Raw genomic sequence first — 22,470 nt, forward strand, 5'->3', positions numbered from 1 at the left:
GTTGGATCGCGTTGTGACCTCTTGTAGTGGTAACATGACTCAACTCATTTTGCAACTGGTGTTAGTTCCCCCCGCCCCCCCCCCCAACCTTCCAATGCAGTTACTCCCTCCTTTCTATTATTCATTTGATCAATCAATAATTCATATACTCCTCCACTCATTTATTCAGAGTTTGTTTGTTGCGTTCCCTTTTGTTTTGTCTTTTTTGTTTTTTTGTTTAGCTTATCGTTTATTTCCGGCTTCGCCTCTTTTGATCATCAAGTCGGTAATAACTTAAAATAACGTTAACGATCAAAAGGTGGTGTGAAATAATTTTTTGTTCTCACCTATTGAATGCAAACGAGTTCCTATTGTTCTCATCCGACATGAAGGGAAATATTTCTTCCACCACTTTGGCGGCATCACCTTACTCAAGATAACCTTAGCGCAAATCATTCAAATCTAAATTCGCTTTTTTCGATGTGCGTTTCCCTCTTGTAAGCGAACAAACAGGTCTATCCACATTACGTGAAACTATTTCGATAGTGAAAAGCGAGCATCATTACGAAGAAAGTGGAAGATTGTTATTCCGGTATTTCACTTCAATAACTATTTATAATCACTCATGCATACCCAGGTCGTAAGAAAATCATAAATTTAGCTGACGCAGACGTAATTTTGTGGCGCAATCGTTTTGCATGACGGGTGTGATAGACAGGGCTTGGAAAGAGGGTTCATGAGTAATCTTTTCTCTCCAGATGCACTGCTAATGTTTGCATGGAGTCTATTTTGGGTGGTATTGTTTCTTGACACACGTGGCCCTTGTTGGTGAGTGGGTGGAACTGTTTACTTCCAGAGTTTAAACGGTTAAAAAAATAAAATTCCGAAGGTGAAATAAGTATTTTTGCGTGACAACTACGATTAACTTTTTCTTCCTTTTTTTGTTTTACTGCTACCAAGTTTTTCGACAGATCTTAAAACGAGTCAGCAACAACTGACTCAAAGCATGACATTAATTGCTTCCGATCAGATCAAATAGTCAATAAATTGACGGCGGAAATCACTTTTAGAAAAGTGTAGAAGGGCAAAAGAACAAAATGATTATAATGTCTTAAGGTGCCTTCACTTCATTGATCGTTGCCGAGAGAATATTAAAGCTGTAACTACTGCATTGGCGGCAAATAAGAGGAACTGCTTACTAATCGTCAAGACAAAAGCGCACCAATCATATCATATCGCTTTTTAAGTCCTATAAATTTCCCACGATCCCCAGGGTCTGGGTGTGAGTGACGTCTCCCGCCAAAAAAGCGCACATGTGAGGTCGCACACAGTGAAGTTGTCATTTGAGGACCTCGCTAATGAGAACTAGGTTTCAGTCGAAGCAATACGTTAGCCAGCCAAAAATCCTCAGCTAAAATGAATAGAAACTTGATGTACGGCTACTATCACACTGATTGTAAGTATCTTATTTATGGAAGACAGTCTCCCCTCGTTTATGTCAATGATTTTTGTTTGGTAGTTTGAAAGGCTAATGGTGTGATAAAATTTGCTAGTGTTAGCGTTGCTCGCAGATTGAAGACAGCTGACTCACAGATAATTTTCGGTTATTCTTATTGCAGCTAAAGCAATAAACGTAACTGAGTCTTCGGAAAAAAATAATAACGAACCTCGGATGGTGAGTACCTCTATCTTTCTGGTATTTCTTAGTGTTTGTGCTCAAGTCAGTGTGCGAATTGGCGTGTAGGTGTTGTTTTTATCGAATAAACATATATTCTTTTACTTTAGTTCTTTCTCAAATCTATCCTTTTTCGTGATGCATAGCAAGAAATAACTGAAGGTGTTTTTCCTTACAAGAGCTTTCCTTGCATTGTGGCTCAGTGCTGAAGTATTTGTTTTATTAAGAAACAGTTAAAACGTTATCTCGCACCTTGAATAGAAGTTTCCTAAGCAGTTGAAGAAGTTTCATAAGCAGTTGGTACAGTAAAAAAAAAAGTAGTTTCATGCTTTTCTTTACGTCTTCTACTGATAAGTCATTATTCACGACGGGTTTTTCCGTAGGACTGTCCAGTCTCAAATGTTAATGTGAATGCACTAGACCTCTCAGTGACTAGCATCTAACTTCTCAGCACATCGCCCTGAATCACACATACAAAGCAATGAACACCAGTCAGAGAGGCTCATGATTGTTGAACAAATTCTCCTTGTTAGAGCCTATGAAATGTAAAGAGAACAGTATAGAGGAAACGCATACTGATTTTAATGGTAAAGAGTGCACCAGCAACATTTAAAGTATGCCTACTTACTGGTACATGCTTTTTTATTCAACTGTTAAAGTTTTACTGAGGAAAAGCCTGCTCTTCATTTACTTTAAACACACTTTACAAATTTTGCAATCTATATAACTAGTTTTGTTGACAATGACCTCATCAGTTTTCTTGTCTTTCTTATTTTGATTTTTAAAATTTTTTCTTTCAAAATTATCTTTGCATTCTGCCTTTTTGCTTCAGTAATCTAACAATTTATTTTCCCATGTATGAGCTGTTACTTATTAGTGTAAAGCTATTAAAAATCTTTAGGGAGTTCCTAATAATGGAGTGCAGAAACATCAAACATTGCGTTTTTTATTTTTAGGAGGTTGCCTGTAACTGTAACAGATCTCCGGAAACAATACAGTGCAGGGGATGTGGAAAGTCATTTGTGGGAAGAAAAAGAATTTTATGCCAACAGCACCGCAACACAATTCATCTTATGGACTTCAGCTTTTGCGTCTTCTGCAAACAGAGACTGGAATGAGATTGCTGTAAATACATAGTGGTCAGATTGGATATGAGGAGAAAAGGATTTAAATTTCCTGAAGGTTTTGTGATTCTCTCTTACCAAAGACTACAATAAGAGAGTTGTAAGCACAAGCAAGTGTTGCACAATGGCAATTCCTTTACTCTGACCCCACACTGTAACATGAGTAGGTTTTAATATGTACCATATTTCCTGGAACAAACACCCTTCTCATATGGTCCCCACCTCATAGGCAACAATACCAAACAAGCACCCCTTCCTTCCTCACTTTTTTAAATAGTTGGAATACAATAAAAACCTGTTGCCACTTCATTTACAACTTTTTCAGCTCCAACTACAGGGTAATCAGGATAGGAGAGTACTTCCATTTCAGCTTCAACTGCAGGGGAATTGGGGCAGGAGAATACCATCTTTTCCATATAAGTCAGTTCCAGTTATTTCTACCTGCATGTGCTTACAGAGTTCCTTTATGTGCATTATCTGTTATTTTAATTTGTATTACTCCCTACCCCCTCAATAATTAAGTGCCTTTTCTTTTAGCTGAATTTTTAAATAATAACTTGGGTGTTTATTCTAGGAAATATGGTGTGTACATAGTTTATGCACCAGAGTTGTCAAAATAAGTTTGCATCTGGCACATTTCACCCCCTACCCTGAAAAAATGTGTTGACTTTTCTGAATGATTGCAGCTCAATGTTTAGCATGGAAGCACATTGTTTATGTATCACTACTTTGTTGACAAGTCCAGTTAATCATTAACATTTTTGACAACCCTGATGCACAGATGCAGCATGCCTCAACAGTGGGTACTCAAGGATGAACACACTCAAGTGGGAAGATATTTGTTTAACTTGAAACCCCAGCACCAGTATGCATGTCCTCCATACTGTTCTGTTTACAATTCCTAAAATGCTGATGACAAATTGTTTAAAAATCAAGGGACTCTTAGGTTGCTGATTGCTTCCTTTATTTTCATGGTTTCATTGATTCAGGGATGACATTGTAAGGAGAATAAAAATGTTGAGCCATCTTAGGGATCAAAGGGTTAAAGATTTTGAGGAATTTCAAAAGTTGAAGTGTTTGGTTTTGTTGTAAATTTAGGATTTTGGGAATACTTGAGACTGAAATCATTAATTTGTTCACTTTTCTTGCAAATTGCTACTGAGGTCATGCACACTGAATCTACGTTGGAGATAAGAGGGACAACTGATGAAACATGACATACTTCCAAAAGTGCAATTACTGATAATATGAAAATAAACAGACCATGTCTAGGCAATTGCTTAATCAAGGGAAGGAAAGAAATGAATTGGTAATACAAATAGAGCTTCCTCTTTTTTATTGTGTCTGCACAGGCAAGGAATCAATTATGCAAGTAGTGTGCAGGATACTTAAAAATGTATGATGCTCAGTCTGACAGTCTAAGCTAGGGACCTAGATTCATTCACATACAGAAATGAATCTTGGGAGCTTGAAAAGAGTAAGTGTACAGTTGTATTAATTTGGTATTAGAAAGAGAAAAAACTGTTAATCATGGGTTTAAAGAATTAATTTCCCAGTGAAATACCCAGAAAGAGACTGCTTTGAGTTAGGTATGACATGTAATGTTGTCATTGTAATCTTCTATGAATTTGTAAAGGATGCTTTCTGTTAGTTTTGGATTTATATGATCAACAGAAATATTCATTGCATGTGATACTTAAGCTATAGTTCGTTTTTGTTCTGTTGTCATTGTTGTAAAATGTTGCTTTGTCAAGTACAATCTTACATTAACATTCTACCTTGCTTTACAGTCTTGTCAGTTTATAGTGTATGGGTTGAACTTCAGAATAAGTGATTGTAAATAAAGATTTTTTAGTGCAAAATGGTGTTAATGAATAGTTAATGGTAGTAATGAAGACACAACCTTCAAGAACAAGATCCAGTAACTTCATGCTTGGCTTTCAATGTGGGTGATGTGCTCATGCCAATAAATTTGCCAGAGGAACTGAATAACCATAATTGGGAACACTTGATGCTGTCTAAATTTACTTAGCACTGAAAAAATGGTGTTGGCAGCCAGAATGCCATGCCCTTTTTACCTACTCTCCAACTAAAACTCCTTTCTTTTATTTATTTTTCATCATTGTTCCTTTTGTACAGTGAAAATCCATTAAGAGCTTAAAACTTCAATTTCAATACTAAGAAAAATTTCCAATCCCCACTCACTTTCCAATGCTACTTGAAGTAAGGTTTCACTTTAAGTATTGCTTTCTCAAATTCAAGCACAACATCAGTGCCACCAGATTCCAGAAACAATCATCAGAGTGATGGTGAGCTAAGGCAAGGCTACAATGATCTACCACTGAGACAAAGAGACCTTTCCAAAGTAAGTTAGTCCTAAAGGAAATGTCTTCCCTCTAAAATCTACAGGCCTGCAGTGATTGTATAAATGGTAGATGAAAAAAAACCTGATATGGAGTGGAGATTTACCCTTAGAATAGTGAGATGTTTGAAAAGGAGACCTTTCTAAAGTGAGTTAGGCCTAGAGGAAACACCTTTCATATAAAGTTTACAGGCCTGTGGTGATTGTAATGAAAAAAAAGTTGATATGAGGTGGAGATTTACCCTTACAATAATGAAATGTGTAACAATTGGCTCAAACTCCTTAGGATTCAATGATTTCCCACAAAAGTTAGGTGATTCAATAATATAAATAAAGTTAATAATCAAAACAACCAAACAGAGCCTGGATTTCCTTGCATCATTACCATAACATTTAACTTTAATAATTTTCTTTAGTTGCAAAATTTCTTATAGTACTACTTACAAGACTCGATATATATATTTATAAATGCATGCTTTAGCAATAAACAAACCTTTTTACACTAGTGTAAAAACTGTTAGATTCCAACCAAGCACTTCCAAGGTAAAGACTTAAACTTGCTTGATTTGTAGGAGGGTTGTTTCAAGTTACTATTTAATCATCTCACCATGTTCCATGTTTTCCATGAAGGTGAAAAAAGGTGGACGTATCATGACCTAAAAAAGATTACTCTGTTTCCTTTTGTTGTTGTTGTTGTTTTCTTTAGAAGATGTTGCTTTAAATTGCTGGATAATCACTAGGTTTTTGTGAAGAACCAAATCCTGCATTCACTGTAAAATTATTTGAAATTGTTTCAAATCCATACACATTGGCTTCATTGTGCTTGCCCATCAAATCTAAACAGCAAGTACGATAAACACAAAAAGGGAAAAGGCAAAAGGGAATCTAACACAATTGGTCCAATCCTAAAATGAATGTACACTTAAGCATGCATAAAGAGCAATATATATCTATCTTTTACAACGATCATGTTAAATCTAAAAAAACTTTAAAAAGATTTTAATCAGTTCTTCATCATAACTATACTTGCCACTGTCCTTACTCCTGTCAAATTTTTCTACATGAAAATCTTGCTATAAAAATACTAAATATCTACAGTGTCATTGTATTAAAAACTGCACAAAAAAATGTCTTGAGAGTTCAACAAGTGATAAGCTCAATTCAGTTTTGCTACTTTTTTGAGTAGATAAGTTGTCACATTGAAGCAAAAGAAGGAAGTTTCAAACAAACCTGTTTCTTGGGCCTTAGACTTTCTATTTCTCAAACTTTGAAATACCATGACCTATCAGTTTTTAGGAGTTCCAAATAAATGCACTTATCTGATTGCTGGTTCATAGAGGTTGTTTAACAGAACTGTGCAGTTTTTGTCTTTAGTAAACTGATCTTCTTAAAAAATCTTCAACTGATGAAAAGGATATGGACCCTAGCAAAGCATCTTGTAACTTAGGAACAGTTAAAAATCTCATTAAGATTCCCCAAAGGAAAAGAACATTTGGGTGCCTAGTTAAAATGCAGATTTACAACCTGTTGAATTGAAAGCTGCATGAAGCAGTGTACAGTAGCCAGCATCAGGATGAATTGGAATTATTGTTGGAAGTTGGCCCACTGTATGCTTGCCCTCCATTCACATATGATGTTCCCAACCCATAAAGGTGTCCACAGTACTTTGCATCATCTATATTATCTTCAAAAAACATCTGTAGGATACAAAATGCAGAGAAAAATTATTAAAATGGTTAAATTGAAATTCTTTACCTGTTCTGATCAGATACTGTCCTCAGTAAAACAAGGGCTGCATCTCCAAGATAAACATATAATGATATACCTCTCTCATTCTAAAAAATGCATTTCCTGTTAATAGGCTGTCACTTCCTGCTTGGTGCTGGGGTCCCACTCTTTCAAGCTATAAGAAATGAAAAAAAAGCTAAAATGTAGACTTGGTTTTTATATCTATCAAGTATTTGCATGGGCACTTTATTGTTCTATTTTTCTCAAGACTTGTCCTTTTGTTGAAAATTAAATCGCAGAAACTGATACACACAACTTCAAAATTTTCGCACACCACTCTCCAATGTTCTACCACTGGGTGGTACAGCATCACAATTGGATGTTTAGGGTTGATTCTTCATAGGTACTCTGATCTTTTTCCTTATATCACACTCAAAGCAAAATGAATAATACCAATTTGTCAAATGTTATCAGCTACCTTTTGCAATATCATTAAAAACCTTAGAGTTTTACCTCTGATTAAGTTTCAGACAAACACCATCTCTATTATCTCCCATCCCTCAAGAGACCGTTGGATATATATATATATATATAAATAAATATTATGAGAGGAAAAAACGACGCAACTACATATCCCGACAAGCCTGTTTCGTGAATCGCTTCACTCTTCAGGGGTTTAATGAAAGAATATTCATGTGACTATCGTTTATATACTAAGAAAATTTACATAATGCGCGGTAAACTTAAAACTTTAAAGTTCAGCTGTTGCGTAGCAACGCTTTGTTTCTGTGTCGGCATGAAGATACGAGTTCGTTACGCTTATTTAGTGATGAGAGGTCGGGTCGGTAAATTATCAGGAATTTCTCTTTTAGGCATAGGTTGCATCTTTTACTGGAGCTGCTGTAGGGAGAGTTAGATGATAAGACGCGCCATGAAATAGAGTAGTCAATGTTGTCGTTCTTGAGTGTCCAGATGTGTTTGCTAAGTTCGGTAGAGTTTTTGTGCTTGGCGTGGCGGAATGATGCGGTGTGATTTCTGTGTCTTGTTTTGAAGTCGGTTTCTGTGAGTCCAATGTATGTTTCAGAGGTGTTGTTGTCGTTCCGTGTGATGGTGGCTTGATAAACGACTGAGGATTGAAGGCAGTTACCATTGAGCGGGCAATTGTTCTTTTGTCGGCAGTTGCATGTTTTGTTGGTTCCCGTGCCGTCTTTGTTGTCTTTTGTGTAAGGTGGGTGGGACGAGTGTAAGATGCGCTTGTTGTGGTTGTCGATGACCTGTTTGGTGTTGTTCATACAGCTGTAACTGATTTTGATGGTGTTGCGGTTAAATATCTTGCGGAGGCTGTGATCTTTAGGGAAATGTTTGTCGATTAGGCTGAGGAATTTGTGTCCGATATTGGTGCTGACGTTCTTGCTAAATGGAGGGTTGTACCAGAGGATGTTGCTTCGCTGCCTGTTTTTTCGTTTGGCAGTCGTGGTGGAGACACGGCATTTGACGTCACGATGGGCAGCTACGACGGCGCCGAAACGTGCGACCTAATAGGAAGCTTCCTCCTTTCACAGCTACAAGACCTCAACATCAACGTAGGACTCTACAGAGACGACGGACTAGCCACCACCAACACCGCGCCGAGAGACACCGAAAACATAAAGAAGGAAATTTGCCGTATCTTCAACCGCAACGGACTACGTATCACCATCGAAGCAAACAAAAAGATCATCAACTTCCTAGACGTCACTTTCAACCTAAACAACAGCACCTACCAGCCCTATACAAAGCCTAACACCACACTACAGTACGTACACCGCGAGAGCAATCATCCACCGATCACCACAAAGAACATACCTGCCGGCATCAACAAACGACTTTCATCCCTTTCATCAGACAAAGCTTCATTCGACAAAGCCGCCCCCCCGTACCAGAAAGCACTTGACGAAGGCGGATATCAATACACCCTACACTATGAACCCACCACGACTGCCAAACGAAAAAACAGGCAGCGAAGCAACATCCTCTGGTACAACCCTCCATTTAGCAAGAACGTCAGCACCAATATCGGACACAAATTCCTCAGCCTAATCGACAAACATTTCCCTAAAGATCACAGCCTCCGCAAGATATTTAACCGCAACACCATCAAAATCAGTTACAGCTGTATGAACAACACCAAACAGGTCATCGACAACCACAACAAGCGCATCTTACACTCGTCCCACCCACCTTACACAAAAGACAACAAAGACGGCACGGGAACCAACAAAACATGCAACTGCCGACAAAAGAACAATTGCCCGCTCAATGGTAACTGCCTTCAATCCTCAGTCGTTTATCAAGCCACCGTCACACGGAACGACAACAACACCTCTGAAACATACATTGGACTCACAGAAACCGACTTCAAAACAAGACACAGAAATCACACCGCATCATTCCGCCACGCCAAGCACAAAAACTCTACCGAACTTAGCAAACACATCTGGACACTCAAGAACGACAACATTGACTACTCTATTTCATGGCGCGTCTTATCATCTAACTCTCCCTACAGCAGCTCCAGTAAAAGATGCAACCTATGCCTAAAAGAGAAATTCCTGATAATTTACCGACCCGACCTCTCATCACTAAATAAGCGTAACGAACTCGTATCTTCATGCCGACACAGAAACAAAGCGTTGCTACGCAACAGCTGAACTTTAAAGTTTTAAGTTTACCGCGCATTATGTAAATTTTCTTAGTATATAAACGATAGTCACATGAATATTCTTTCATTAAACCCCTGAAGAGTGAAGCGAGTCACGAAACAGGCTTGTCGGGATATGTAGTTGCGTCGTTTTTTCCTCTCATTATATATATATATATTCTGCTCTGCTTCAACGTATTGAGCACTGTTCCACGCGAAAATCGACTTACAGACTTCCTATATATATATATATATATAAAGATCCCAAAAAGGCTTATTAATGAGATTATAATAATTGCTACAATTTGATTGAGCTATGATGAATTGTAAGTTATAACTTTACCTCTAACAGTTCAGCCACTTCCTGCAAGCCACCCTTAAGACTCTTGCAACTCTTCATTAAGTATTTAACATCATAAATATTTGGAAAGTAGATCTTCAATAGGTCAAAGAATTCTGATTCTTCGCTTGGCAAATTTTGTGCTGTCACCACTTTCAACAGGTATGCAAAATCATAACCACTGGTGAAAAAATTTAGCCACAAAATCAGAATGGAAGAGAAGGAAATGTTGAATAACATAAAGGAAAATATCTTTCTCTATGGAAGACTCAATGATTATCAAAATATGAGTTTTAAAACATAATGTTCCATAAAAGAAAACCTTGTACACCTTTAAATATGAGAAAAGTATGCAATACTGAGCAAAGAAACTTATCTCCCACCCAGCATGTCTTTAGTAATATTTACCTGTGAAATGATAGCCATTTGACATCTTCATTCAGTACAAGTCCTGATGTTATCAGAAGCTCTGCAAAGTCATTCACATCAATTCCTTCTTCTTCATGCCTTTTAAACTGAATACCTGCTCGGTTGAGTAAATCTATTGAGTCCTGGGCATACATGTCCTCTCTGTGGTAAATATTTGTAAAATCAATAGAATAAATACTGTTAAACTGGTGCGTTTGCAAAGTTTAGACCTATTATGTTTGGTTTCTGACAGCCACAAACTACATCAGAATATTTTCAACCTCTTTAAATTTTGAAACAAGAATTCTGATAATTGAAAAAAAAACCTAGTTCATGTGCTAAGTGGATCACACTTCTATAGTTTGCCAGAGTTTCTGAAGCCCAGGTGCTTATTGTTCCTCTGCCACCAGAGGTACCCATCTGTGTTTATCTCAACCCACTTCTTCTCATGGGTTGAGATAAGCAGGCCTTACTCAAGAAATATTCAAGCTTGTGTTGAACATTTTCTGTGCTGTTTGCATCCGTGATTTGTTTCACAGTTGCGCAGAATAAAACTTACGTTAGGTTAAACTTGAAGTTAAACTGGCAAGTGGCTCCAACAGGTGCTTGTTGTCCTTTCTCATTGTAAAAGGATAAGCCAAGTTGTATGATTTTCAATAAGTCCACATTACACCTTAGAAGTTGATACTGATACTCTGAAGTGCTGCGAAACTCTCCTATAGGCCTTGCCACAACACCTGGAAATTCTGTGTCCTACCATCAAAAAAACAAGTAAAATTAAGCTTGTCTAGTTAATTTGCATTGTCAGGTAAAAACAATTCTATTAACTATGCAAGCTTTCCTCTATCAGTCAAGAAATAAGCAATAAGAGCTCACCAATACTTAACTCAAAGGCCTTTGTACTATTTGATGATGTTAACCACCGGAATGATTCACTTTTAAAGCAATTTACTCCAACAAAGGTTAAAACGAAATATTTTACTCTTACCATGGCTACATAAGGATAGTTTTCTACTACATCTCTTATTTTAGCGAACTCTTCTTCCATGTTGTTTTTCCATACGTCTCTGATGTTGAAATTATTCACAGTGGATGGCATTTTTTTCCAGTCACAGTGAACCAACCTAATCTTTCAGCCTCGGTCAACTGGAGGTGCTTCTATACATAAGTAAATCCACTTTAACCCTTGCAGGAGAGTCCCTGCAATCCGTGAAAAACGATCTAAAGAAGTAAAACACTCGAAATTATTCGAATATATCGTGGCACCTATCGATCATGTGGGGCGACTCCTACAGCTGTCATCAAATGATGATTAAGTATGTTTAGGATAATAATTCAAACAGAAAAACACTCACCTCTGTCTCCTCAGACAATTCGCTCCTGTTCTGAATTCTAAACTCGAGAAACAGTCCAACTTGACCCAAGAAACAAGGACCCAAACAGGTACAAATTCGTATACCGGTCTTCCGCAAGATGGCGCTCTGCGCATAATTCGATTTCTTCAAGCGCATTCATTTTCGAAAGAAACCGCAGCCAATGAGAACTAAAGAGATCTGGGAACGAGAAATCTGTCACACAGGTGAGCAACGCAGATGCCAGATGCCTGATGCCTGATATAACTCCATTATTTTTCCTCAGGCTGAGTGAATATTATTGAACAATCCCCTCGACTTCATATCAAGTAGAGGAGCCCACCATGTGCTCCTGTCAAAGATTATTCAGAAATATTCATTCCAACATGAGGGAACAATTGCTAGTTGTAAGGCTCACGCTCGAACCTTTAGCTCCAGAAACTATACACGAAAGCCAATTTACATTATCAAGAATAACGAAACTATGGCGCTGCATCGGGGGGTGGGGTGGGTGGGAGGTATTACGAGATTAAACCAAATTATCTTGTGAAACGATTATCATCAACCCCCTTATGACTGGCTGAGATGGAGTGAGGGGGGGACTGGAACCGTGTGTGTTCAGTACTAGTTGTAACTACAAAACAACTGACCGCTTTCAGATATTTCCGTTAACGTGCGTGATGTTATGAAAGCATGGCATCCTTCGCTGGGCATATGTTCAAAAAGCTCTCAAGCGTAATACCTGATTTCGTACTTATAGGATAAGTTAAACAGACTTATGATTTGTTGTCGAAAAAGTGTAAATCCCCTAGTATACTATACTTTCTACTTGTGGTAGAACTCGTCGCATAAGGTGGAAGAACTCGCTACAAAGACCAGGGCGGAAAATGTATTTTTAGTTCACAAATGATCTTAAAATAACGTGATAGATACAACCTTAGGAACAAGGCCAATATTGAAAGCTATTCAACTTTTTCCTGTCTTGTGTCTGGCTCGCATAACCTCAGAAGAATATCGGTCTTTTGCGCTGAGTGTACATTCAGTTTGAGGCGACAGTTCATGATACTAACGGGAGTAAACTGAAAGAAGTTAATTCTAGGCCAGAGTTGAAATAATTTCAAGAGAGAGTTTGCTGTGTTTTTATTCCTTTTTTCATGTCCTAGGTAGAAAATAATTCAGTAAACAAGCCTCTGATTATATCTTAAATCAGTTCTGTGATAATGCTTATTTTTTATTCTGTTTGTTTAACTCTGCTATGCCGACAAATGACTAAATGAAGAAAAGCTACACCTCCTTGATTTAATAAACGAAAGTATAATGTATATAATTACGTTTTATTTTACTTTTCTGATCTTCTTTTTGCAAGAATCACTGGGAAGAGGAAGTTCCTTATTTCCAAAATAAGTTTGAGAAATATCTTGTCGCCTCGGTCTTGTATTTTTAGGTATTGGTTTATAAAAAAAGGGCGAAAGGGGAAGGAGGAGACCTTCTCCAAAACCTTCTTTATATCTACCACTGGATTACTTCTTCTGTCTAAAAACAAAATTCTTCAAGGTTTTAAAAATTCTGAAGTACTCCGCTCGAATTGAACGATTCATGATACCGTATATGATGGGGTTTAACGAAGAGCTGGAAAATCCAAAACAAGTGTAACTCACATACACTTGCCGTTTTAGTTTCCAATCCGCGTTTATAAAATCGATTATATCAATCACCAATACGGGAGTCCAGCAGCCTAGAAAACCTATTACAACCACAAGGAGAATGTTTGTAATGTTCACTTCTTCGACAGATAGCCCACTGTCGGATCGCAGGTCCATTTGCCTCCTTCGTTGCCTGCGTTGAAGGTTATGTTTGCGCACCGCTATAAATACTTTTGTGTAACAAATAACGATGATCATTAGTGGAATAGCCACGTAAACAAGAACCAAATAAGCCCCATATCCTTGATTCAAACTTTCTAAATCGTGCGCGCAGAAAACTTTACCAGTGTGAAAGAAAAACTCGTGACCAGAAACGATGTATGGAAGGGGCGCAAACAATGCCAGGATCCACAAAATCGCGATTGTTATCTTCGTTTTCTTTAGGCTGAAGAGTTTTTGATATAGCGCGCGGGATCGGGTGACACGAACATATCTGTTGACGGCAGTGACAGCTAAAGTTTCTAACGAAACGGCACACATAAGAAGAATCCAGAAGCCTTGAAGTTGACAGAAAAAGTTGCTGAGCGGCCATTTTCCAACGATTAGAGAAGCGACTGAAAACGGAATTCCCAGCAGAGACATCAGGAAGTCTGAGACAGCCAGAGTTATGATGTACATGTTGGGAGCAGTGCTGCGAAGATTTGGGTTTCTGATGACAGCGATTCCGAGCAGAAGATTTCCAGCAAAGGAAACAAAGTTGATCAACAACATGAACAACGACTCTGTGGCTTGACTTGTAGTAGAACGGTCTTGTAACTGGCGGGCGAATATTTCAATTGCGTTCAGTGTTGCATTCATTTTAGACTGAGTAGGTATAAAGGTTGTCCACTTTCGTGATCAGCAGATGTTTGTAATCTTCGATTCCAAATAAATGTTACAATTCCAATGAATTATCGAGAGACTTAACACCTTGTTAACAACTCGTCTGCTGTGAATCGTCCTCGTGGTTTCACGGTGATTACAAATTTACGCCTGCCCACTCTCCTTCCTGAAAGCTACGGAATAATGAACCCAAACATTATATGCAGATTTTTTTATCGACAATATTAAAAAATGCGTTACTGTGGTTTATATTAGCCGCATTCCACACAACCGCAGAAACCGAAACTTTCGAAAACGAAAATGAAGTATTTCTGGCATCAAGAACTTTTAAAGTTCTGGTGGTGCGCATGTGTGATGGCTGGTGTACTTCAATTTTGTCGAAAAAATTTAAGACTGAAATTGAAGTTTCCATGTTGAATAACTCTGACATAGTTGCTTTCGAGTACAGTAGTGTCTTAAAAATTACTGTCATAAGTTCTAACTGGACTCATGAATTCTCAAGATGAATTTAATGGGCCAATAGAAGAGGCTGAGGACCTACATACAAGGTAACGGGGGAAGGAAAGGCTTCCGGGCAAATTAAAAATAATGTTCAAAACAAGGTGACTGTAAGACAGGGCATCACGAAACAATAATAGTTTTCGATCTCTGTTATTATTTAAAGGTTCGGTCAAGCCTTTTTAAGGTATTTGACATCAACTGAAAATTCAGGATTAATTTTATGCGTTGTTGTCGCTGTGCTGTGAATTTACAGAAGTTGAAAATTCATACAGTAGAACCTCGATTTAACGAACCTCTTTAGAACGAAGTCCTCGGTATAACGAACCAATTTCCCCAGTCCTTCGGCACTTCGTTAAATAGAGGTTCCACTGTAGGAGGTTATGGGCAAGGCTCAGGCTTATGAAGACCGAGGACTTACAAGACTTACGAGGACGCTTACAAGATGCAGGGAGAGGGAAATGTTTACTCAAATCAACTTTGATAGCAATAGGAACTGGAAGTGGAACCTAGGTAAGAGTAGAATGATTGTTTACGACTAGGACGGCCTACTTCTACTATCAGTATCCTTCAGAATTGTTGTCGAGATGGTGTACGAAGCTAAAACTGACCAGATTTAGAAACTGAATCTTGTTCCCATTTCATAAACGTTATCATAAAAACTCATCACTTGCCTTAGGTAAGGGGAGTTCTTCTGTAAGCGGACTCCTTGATACGGATCGATCTGTGACACGCAATCCGCCTTTATATGGAGTGTACCCCTGAATAACTAATATGCTGTTTTCACTCGCGTAAGAACCGACAGCGGAAATCATTTTTACCGAGTACCCAAGTAAAATAAAACCATGCAGAGTAATAGCTGCTAATCAGCGAAAATAGGGACTATTACAAGAAGCTGGAGAGAATTTATACTCAAAAGCATCAAACTGTCTCAAGCGCGAAAGAACCGTGTGATCAGGTTGCGATTGGTTTCACAGCGTTTTGGGGAGGATATGTTTGGAAAATGAAGAGGGTGGTGCGAGTTTGGTGATTCAAAATTCAGGTCAACTGCAGCGTCCAAACATTGGTTTTCAATTGCTAATTAAATGGCCCTTCCTTATTCGTAAACGGAATCATCACTAAATATCTTCATAATTTGATCATGACCGGGAGTTAAGTCTATTTACTTTGAAAAGCGAAATTTGCCGAGTAAAATACATCTAAATTTATGATGCTTCAAAACGTAATGTTCCAGCCACGTTTTTCGCTCGAAAGAGAGCTTTTAGACATGGCAAATCGAAAGCAACCTTGCCAGGAATCTGTCCTAAATGCTGAAATTGTTGACAACGATTAGGCTTCCACGACACAACGACCAGACACTAATAAAGAAAACAGAAGAAGATTAGGCAAATAAATTGATACAATGACATAAATGTTGAAAATGTCATCGCCTTTCGCAAGCAGGATATATAACTGTTTTGCTTAACCACAAAAACTAAACAGGAACTTGGCATACAGACGTAAATATAATCGTCACATTGAAAATTACGCTTTTTCACGGCACGTCTACGATTTGGATATTTCCGGCGAGATCTAGTGATGACTTTGCGCAATTAATATTTTAGACTCCAGGTTTTAAGAATGTGACAGTGTTATTCGGCACCATGCTAGTTTGTAATATTGCCAAGATCTACCGTCCTCTGGAATAATCCCAATTAGCTCCGAAAATGTGTCGTTCACATTGAATCGGAATTTCCCTTAGTCACCGAATTAAAATTTTTTTTCAGAGAAAGAAATTAACTTGTTTACTTAAAAGAATCAATCCAAATAGTGTGGCGGTGAATTTTGGCTTTTCTGAGCATCGAAACGAAACAAGGAAGAAAAGTAAAAGCGGTACGCGACTATACTAATATATACTAATATATACTATAATTTCCCATTTGGTTTCTGGAGTTACAGCACGTGAGGTAAGGGAGATTTCTCAATCGAAAGTGATCACGGAAAATAATTCGATTCTCTTAAGAAAAATCTTATTGAGAACACGTTGCTAATCATCCTGCGCAGCTTCCAAAACAAAAATAAGGAAGTTGTCAGAGCGGAATGCATTCAAAGCTGGCACCCCTCAGGCAAGGGGATGGGATGACCAAAAGATAAATAATATAACTCATCATGATCTAACCGGCTCCGCAGAAGCCTGTCGTTTTGGCCCCTCATAAGACCAAATGACTTCTTTAGATGAAACCAAGAGAGCCATGCCCTAAACACGAAACACGAGCGGATACAAGATGCGTGTTGCGGTTCTCTTTCGAGTTCTTTTTAAAGCGATACACTTGAATTAGGAATGGACTAGCGATGGGCTCACCGTGCTGATCATTCATTCACATTTTTAACCATTACCAAAAAACAAACCTGTTTGAAGAACGCGAAGAAACGAAATACGCTGGCATAAATACAAGCAATTTTACAATTATTAAAAGTGACTTTTGTAAAACATAAAAAAAGTGGAGCGGTAAACCACACACAATTCAAAGCCAAAATGGCGCCATTTCAATTTCCCTACGTACGCTGCAATTTCCCGCTGTGAGCAGGAAGGCAAAAACATTTCCGACCGGCGTGTGAGTAGTTTGCAGGTTGGATTGCGGATTGTTGGTCGAATCAATTGCGGAATAATCCAGGAGAGAAATTAGTCGGTCACAGGGCTTAGAAAAACGAATAACCTTTTCATTATTTACCGCAACGTGCTTCTGGGTAAATGAAAGACCGGCGTGTTGTAGTTAATTAGCAACCTGTCTAATACTGATAAATGAAAGCGTTATATATTCAGGTTTCTTTTATTAAAAAAACGACAATTACCGTCTGTAGGAAAGGATGCAAGATAATTAGAACTTGTGGAATCACACAAAGCCGTTCAAGTTAAATGCACGTTCATTGAAATTTGTGGGTGACTCAACCCCGCCGAATACGGAATGTTTGTTTTGGCCGAGTGTTCTAGAAAGAATTTCAACATTTGACTCATCTGACAATGCAAAAACTGAGTCCCGTTTGGCTCAGTGAACACAATTCTTGCGGTTATCATTTGAAATGTTTTATTCATCAAGATTTGTCCTCCCTATTCTTCAAAGTGATCAACGTAAGTCTCCGACAACTTTGACATCTTGCATGATAAACTAAGTGCTTTCAAAATTAACCAGCATGAATTTTAAGGGAACATTTCGAGTGTTTCCTGCAATCTTAGCACAGTTGACGGAAAGGTATTGTTCAGAAAGTACCTTTGAAAAGCATGACTGTTTGTCGTGTTATTTTTCCACCTTCATCTTCGCTTTGAAAGAAAATTTGATGACAACTTTACAAAAAAAAAACCAACTGATAATTAGGGAGGCGTTTATGAGAAATCATAAAGTTCTACGTTTCGGTTTTGCTAATGAATTGCTCAATCGGAATTAGTGTTGGAACAGACGTGAAAAAATAAATGTCGAATTACTTTCATTTTTATAAGTGAGGAAATGTTTTTGCAAAAAGTAAATAACATTTCCCGAATAAAACAAACAGAGACAAAACTTACTAACATAGGTCACGAATTATCAAGCAGAATATTTCTAAGATGACCTATCAAATTGGTAGATATGATGTTTTGCAAAATGTATTTGAGCCTTTTCTAGACATATATTGCATTAGTCGCGGAAGGAATCTGATACCGCTCGCTCACATTTAAGAGCCACGATTCGTTTGAGTTACAAGCAAACATTGTCGGCTGTGTTGACAAAAGCTGAAACATAGCTTTTTAAAAACGGTGAGTTTACTTTCACACTTCCATTGACGACACCTGCAGCCCGCCTCTGCTTAATTCGGAAAATTTTCCTCTTTTGTAACTGAAAAACGGTAAAAAGACTGGAAAACCTGTACAACTAAACGATGTTTAAGCTATTATGAAAATCATTCCAAACAGTTAAAGTTTGAGTGTAAATCCGAAAGAAGTGAACGCCCAAGAAAGGATATTTGATGACAAGTACGTATCCGAAAGCAAAACTATCACGAATTTTCAATTTTCGCTCGTTCTCTCTATCCATATTAATTCGGTGATATATTCGTGAAACTTCCGCGACGAAACTATCATTTTTTATTTAATTATTTATCAGGGCCCATCTAAACATCACGAAAGCGTTAAAAATCCAGCGACACCTAACCATATCATAAACTTTGGTAGCAAAACGATCGTTTGGCAGGGACTCTGAGTCTTGCAGTCTTTCAATTACACCACGGAGATCAACCAGACCACAACCATGGGCGATAACGCATCACTGACTACAATTGAAGTCTTTTCTTGGCAGTTAAAAAGCCGATCGACTGTCATTCAGGCCACAGAGTCGTTCTTCATGTTGTTTATCAACTCCCTCTCTTTCTTTGGGAATCTTCTTCTTGGAATCGCTGTCATCAAAAACCCGAATCTTCGCAGGACTGTTCCCAATATGTACATTATAACTCTGGCTGTCTCAGACTTCTTGATGTCTTTGCTGGGAATTCCTTTCTCAGTCGCCTCTCTGATCGTTGGAAAATGGCCTTTCAACAACTTTGTCTGCCAGCTTCAAGGCTTCTGGATTCTTCTCATGTGTGCAGTGTCATTACAAACTTTAGCTGTCACTGCTGTGAATAGATACTTCCGTGTTGTTCGATCTCGCACGCAGTATCAAAAGTACTTTAACATCAAGACAACAAAGGTAACAATCGCGATTTTGTGGATCTTGGCTCTGTTTGCGCCGCTTCCATACGTTGTTTCCGGACACGAGTTTTTCTTTCACACTGGTAAAGTTTTCTGTGCGCACAATGCTGAAAGCTTATACCAGGGATATGGAGCTTACTTGGTTCTCGTTTATGTGCTTATTCCTTTGATTATCATCATAACTTGTTACACCAAAGTGTTCTTCGCCGTTCGAAAACATAACCTCAACTTTCGACTCAGTCAAAAACGAAGACAGCTCAACCATCGCAGTGATAGTCTTCTATCCGTTGACGAAGTAAAGGTTACCTATATTCTCCTTGTGGTTGTAATTGGTTTTCTAACTTGCTGGACCCCTGTGATGGTTATCGACATGATTGACTTCATAAACGCGGACTGGAAACTCAAACGCCAAGTTTACGTGAGTTACACTTGTTTTGGATTTGCTAGCACCTCCCTGAACCCCATCATCTATGGCATCATGAATCGTTCCATCCGCGCGGAGTACCTGCGAATCTTAGCGCCTTTGAGGGTGTGGGTATCTTACGGTACCGCGAGCGATGTCAAAGCAGACACTGCAACGGACGAACCCGCGAACAGCACCCGACGAACTTTGGCCGGAAACAAAGTCGGCGTGTCATTTGAACGCAGTGAAGAAAGATTGCCACCTCAAGACAATGGCTCTCATAATCAGAAGCCATCTTTGTATCGAGCAGATAGCTCGACACAGCCAGCAAGCAGCCGAGGTGTACATGGGATATCGAGCATTAAATTTGGGCCGACATATTCCTTGTGACGTAGAAATAGTCGCCACGGTGATAATATGAAAAGAGAGCTTAAAGATCACAGACCAACCAGCCAAAAGCATCAAAGCAAGAGGTATGACACCTGATGCAAACGACTGTGTTGTCGATCACTACTTTTCATGTAAAGGACTTCGAAACGTCACGGAGGAGAGACAAACTTTACTCTTAGATTTTTAAGCTCTTAACTTTTTCCGCGAATTCTTTTTCTCGGAGAATCGCTTCATTTTCTCTCGAAAAAAATTAAAAGAGACCAATATGAGACAAAAGTCTTCTGAGGTGAAATACTAAATATAGCACTTTTTGTATCATACTTATGCCGCTTATTTAAACTTAGTGCTTAGTGATATTTCATAATAGAAACAAGTGAGATTAAAACATTTCGGCGAAGACATGTCATCATTATCGAATGTAAAATTATTATAAGTTCAGTGACGTTTTATAGAGAATGGAAAGTGTGAAACGAAATTAGAATAAAATGAGATGGAGTGAATCAGTCGTGTACTACAACCAGTTTTCACAAGTAGGAAAATCTCGAAAGGTTTAAAAATCACGGAAACAAAGCTGTCACTGGTAAACCAACAAAGCGTTGTATATGAATCTAAATGTAATTCGTGTGATGCGAATTTTATAGGCTACAAGAACCGTCACCTCCACCTTCGTATTGAGGAGCACAAATATTCCGTCATCGGAAAACATCTTAAAGACGAACACAATCAAAGACCGAACAATCTTCACGAGCAATTTGCCATCCTAAAGAAATGCCGCGGAAAGTTTGAATGCCTTATCTGATGAGATGTTTTTAATAAGGAAAAAGAGACCGACTCTGAACAATCAAAGACTCCATTCCAGTGAAACTGTTTATTTAATTGTGTACATTCTTTTGTTTCACTCCATCTCATTTTCATTCTGATTAAGTTTCACACTTTCCTTCCTCTATAAAACGTCACTGAACTTACAATAGTGTACATTTGATAATGATGACATGTCGTCGCCGAAACATCATCTTTTAATCTCGCTACTTTTTAATATGAAATGTTTTTTCTAAATCTTTCGTCATCAGAAATGCTTAATAACAGTGGATCTTTTGAACAAGTATTGCTATAACGCAGAAAATTATTGTATGCATATATGATTTCCTATACCTGGCTTAATTGTTTAAATAATCTTTATTATTTTTTTAGCCAATCAAACGCAGTCGTATTCAGCAGAAGAGATACCCTTAGTCGTATGGACCTTTCTTTAAAATCGTCAGATGTATTTTGAGTGCCTAGTGCTTGAATGTAAATATGATTTTCCTTCTCATTTCCACCTGTGTGCGATTTCGGTTTCAAGGGTCACTCACTGAAAACTGACCAATCCTATCTCAGGAAACGAGCGATGAATTCCACCTACGTTTTAGCCCAATCTTCTCTAGTTTGATTAATATTTTCATTTGCGTTTGGACCCGGTGACAGAAGCGGCAAAATATTCAACTGCATGTAAGCATTGTACGTTTCCAGCATTGCTTTAAGGGAAAGTTAAGTTTTAATGATATTTATCAATTTGTAGACACTTCTTTCCTTCTAAAACAAAGAATGTATTCAGAATTTGTTGGCCGTTAATTTTCATATGTTGTGCGATGGTCGGCAGCAGAAGAAGAGTTACCCGTAGTAGTATGGATGTGCCTTCAATGCTGATGGGGGCCTTCCCATGACCTACCATATGAGGTACAACACCCAAAGAGGCCAACAACGTAGCTTTTCCATCCTCCATCCTATTGGCCTTCGAAAACAGACACTTTCTATATAACCCTTAGAGTGACTGGCATCTAATTTCTCCTTACAATACCATCCTTAAATTAAACATTAAGATCACGAGAATAAAGAATATGATAACCACCTAAAGAACCTCTTGATCGTTAAACAAATTCTCTCTGTCGGCACCTTTGAAAGTGTACAGAGAACAGTGTGGAGAAAATTCATACTGATGTCAGGGTGTAAAGGGTTAACATCACATTGTTTGAAAAGAAATGGATGTCAAAACTCTACCCCACACCTTTGTAATCCCATCTTTAATCCATGTAAGTAAGAAAGCAAAATTAATCTTTTGATACAGTAAGTACAAAAATTCTAAAAGAAACACCACATACATTCCATTGATTTCATCAAGCAAAATAAACATAAGAACATATACTCTATCAGTTCATTAATTACAAAATTTGCTTTGACCTTACATTGGGATTTAAACAAAAAAAAAAAAAAAAGCAAGATCATGATTGCAAAATTCTCTTTGGTTATCTCCTCTCCCAGGAGTGACCAAAA

At 38.1% G+C, this 22,470-nt stretch overlaps 3 protein-coding genes and 1 long non-coding RNA gene across 6 annotated transcripts; 2 read left to right on the forward strand and 2 right to left on the reverse strand.

Moving 5' to 3' along the window:
- Positions 1 to 283: 283 nt before the first annotated feature.
- LOC136278105 (uncharacterized) lies at positions 284 to 4,614 on the forward strand. The gene is made up of 3 exons (XR_010716195.1): positions 284 to 1,435; positions 1,599 to 1,654; positions 2,611 to 4,614. It is a non-coding gene; the product is annotated as an uncharacterized lncRNA (long non-coding RNA).
- A 343-nt stretch (positions 4,615 to 4,957) lies between these two features.
- On the reverse strand, positions 4,958 to 11,800 carry LOC131794804 (CCR4-NOT transcription complex subunit 7-like). Its single transcript, XM_059112358.2, has 7 exons — positions 11,652 to 11,800; positions 11,285 to 11,517; positions 10,856 to 11,049; positions 10,297 to 10,458; positions 9,892 to 10,069; positions 6,966 to 7,043; positions 4,958 to 6,837 (listed from the first exon to the last, which is right to left on the reverse strand). Exons 2-7 carry the CDS (start codon positions 11,393 to 11,395, stop codon positions 6,709 to 6,711), a joined length of 852 nt encoding a protein of 283 aa, XP_058968341.1. The 5' UTR covers positions 11,396 to 11,517; positions 11,652 to 11,800; the 3' UTR covers positions 4,958 to 6,708.
- A 734-nt stretch (positions 11,801 to 12,534) lies between these two features.
- LOC131794856 (melatonin receptor type 1B-B) lies at positions 12,535 to 14,457 on the reverse strand. Its single transcript, XM_059112422.2, has one exon. The coding sequence runs from the start codon at positions 14,147 to 14,149 to the stop codon at positions 13,169 to 13,171; it is 981 nt and encodes a 326-aa protein (XP_058968405.2). The 5' UTR covers positions 14,150 to 14,457; the 3' UTR covers positions 12,535 to 13,168.
- A 3,111-nt stretch (positions 14,458 to 17,568) lies between these two features.
- Positions 17,569 to 22,247, forward strand: LOC131794840 (melatonin receptor type 1A-like). 3 transcript variants are annotated; one of them, XM_066161624.1, is made up of 2 exons: positions 17,569 to 17,780; positions 18,787 to 22,247. In XM_066161624.1, exon 2 carries the CDS (start codon positions 18,931 to 18,933, stop codon positions 20,158 to 20,160), a length of 1,230 nt encoding a protein of 409 aa, XP_066017721.1. In that variant the 5' UTR covers positions 17,569 to 17,780; positions 18,787 to 18,930; the 3' UTR covers positions 20,161 to 22,247. The 3 variants fall into 3 exon arrangements, with proteins under 3 accessions (XP_066017721.1, XP_066017720.1, XP_058968388.2); XM_066161623.1 differs by lacking the exon at positions 17,569 to 17,780 and adding an exon at positions 18,330 to 18,440; XM_059112405.2 differs by lacking the exon at positions 17,569 to 17,780 and adding an exon at positions 18,479 to 18,656.
- Positions 22,248 to 22,470: the final 223 nt, after the last annotated feature.

The sequence above is a fragment of the Pocillopora verrucosa genome, chromosome 14 (assembly GCF_036669915.1).
Source record: "Pocillopora verrucosa isolate sample1 chromosome 14, ASM3666991v2, whole genome shotgun sequence".
In the NCBI taxonomy this organism is placed as follows: Eukaryota; Metazoa; Cnidaria; class Anthozoa; order Scleractinia; family Pocilloporidae; genus Pocillopora; species Pocillopora verrucosa.

Coding starts and splice junctions, on each gene's coding strand:
- LOC131794804 (XM_059112358.2), bottom strand. CDS start 11,395: ATGCCATCCACTGTGAATAATTTCAACATCAGAGACGTATGGAAAAAC. Junction 10,070..10,296: donor AAATGGCTATCATTTCACAG/GTAAATATTACT, acceptor TTTTTTCACCAG/TGGTTATGATTTTGCATACC. Junction 6,838..6,965: donor CATTTTTTAGAATGAGAGAG/GTATATCATTAT, acceptor TGTATCCTACAG/ATGTTTTTTGAAGATAATAT.
- LOC131794856 (XM_059112422.2), bottom strand. CDS start 14,149: ATGAATGCAACACTGAACGCAATTGAAATATTCGCCCGCCAGTTACAA.
- LOC131794840 (XM_066161624.1), top strand. CDS start 18,931: ATGGGCGATAACGCATCACTGACTACAATTGAAGTCTTTTCTTGGCAG.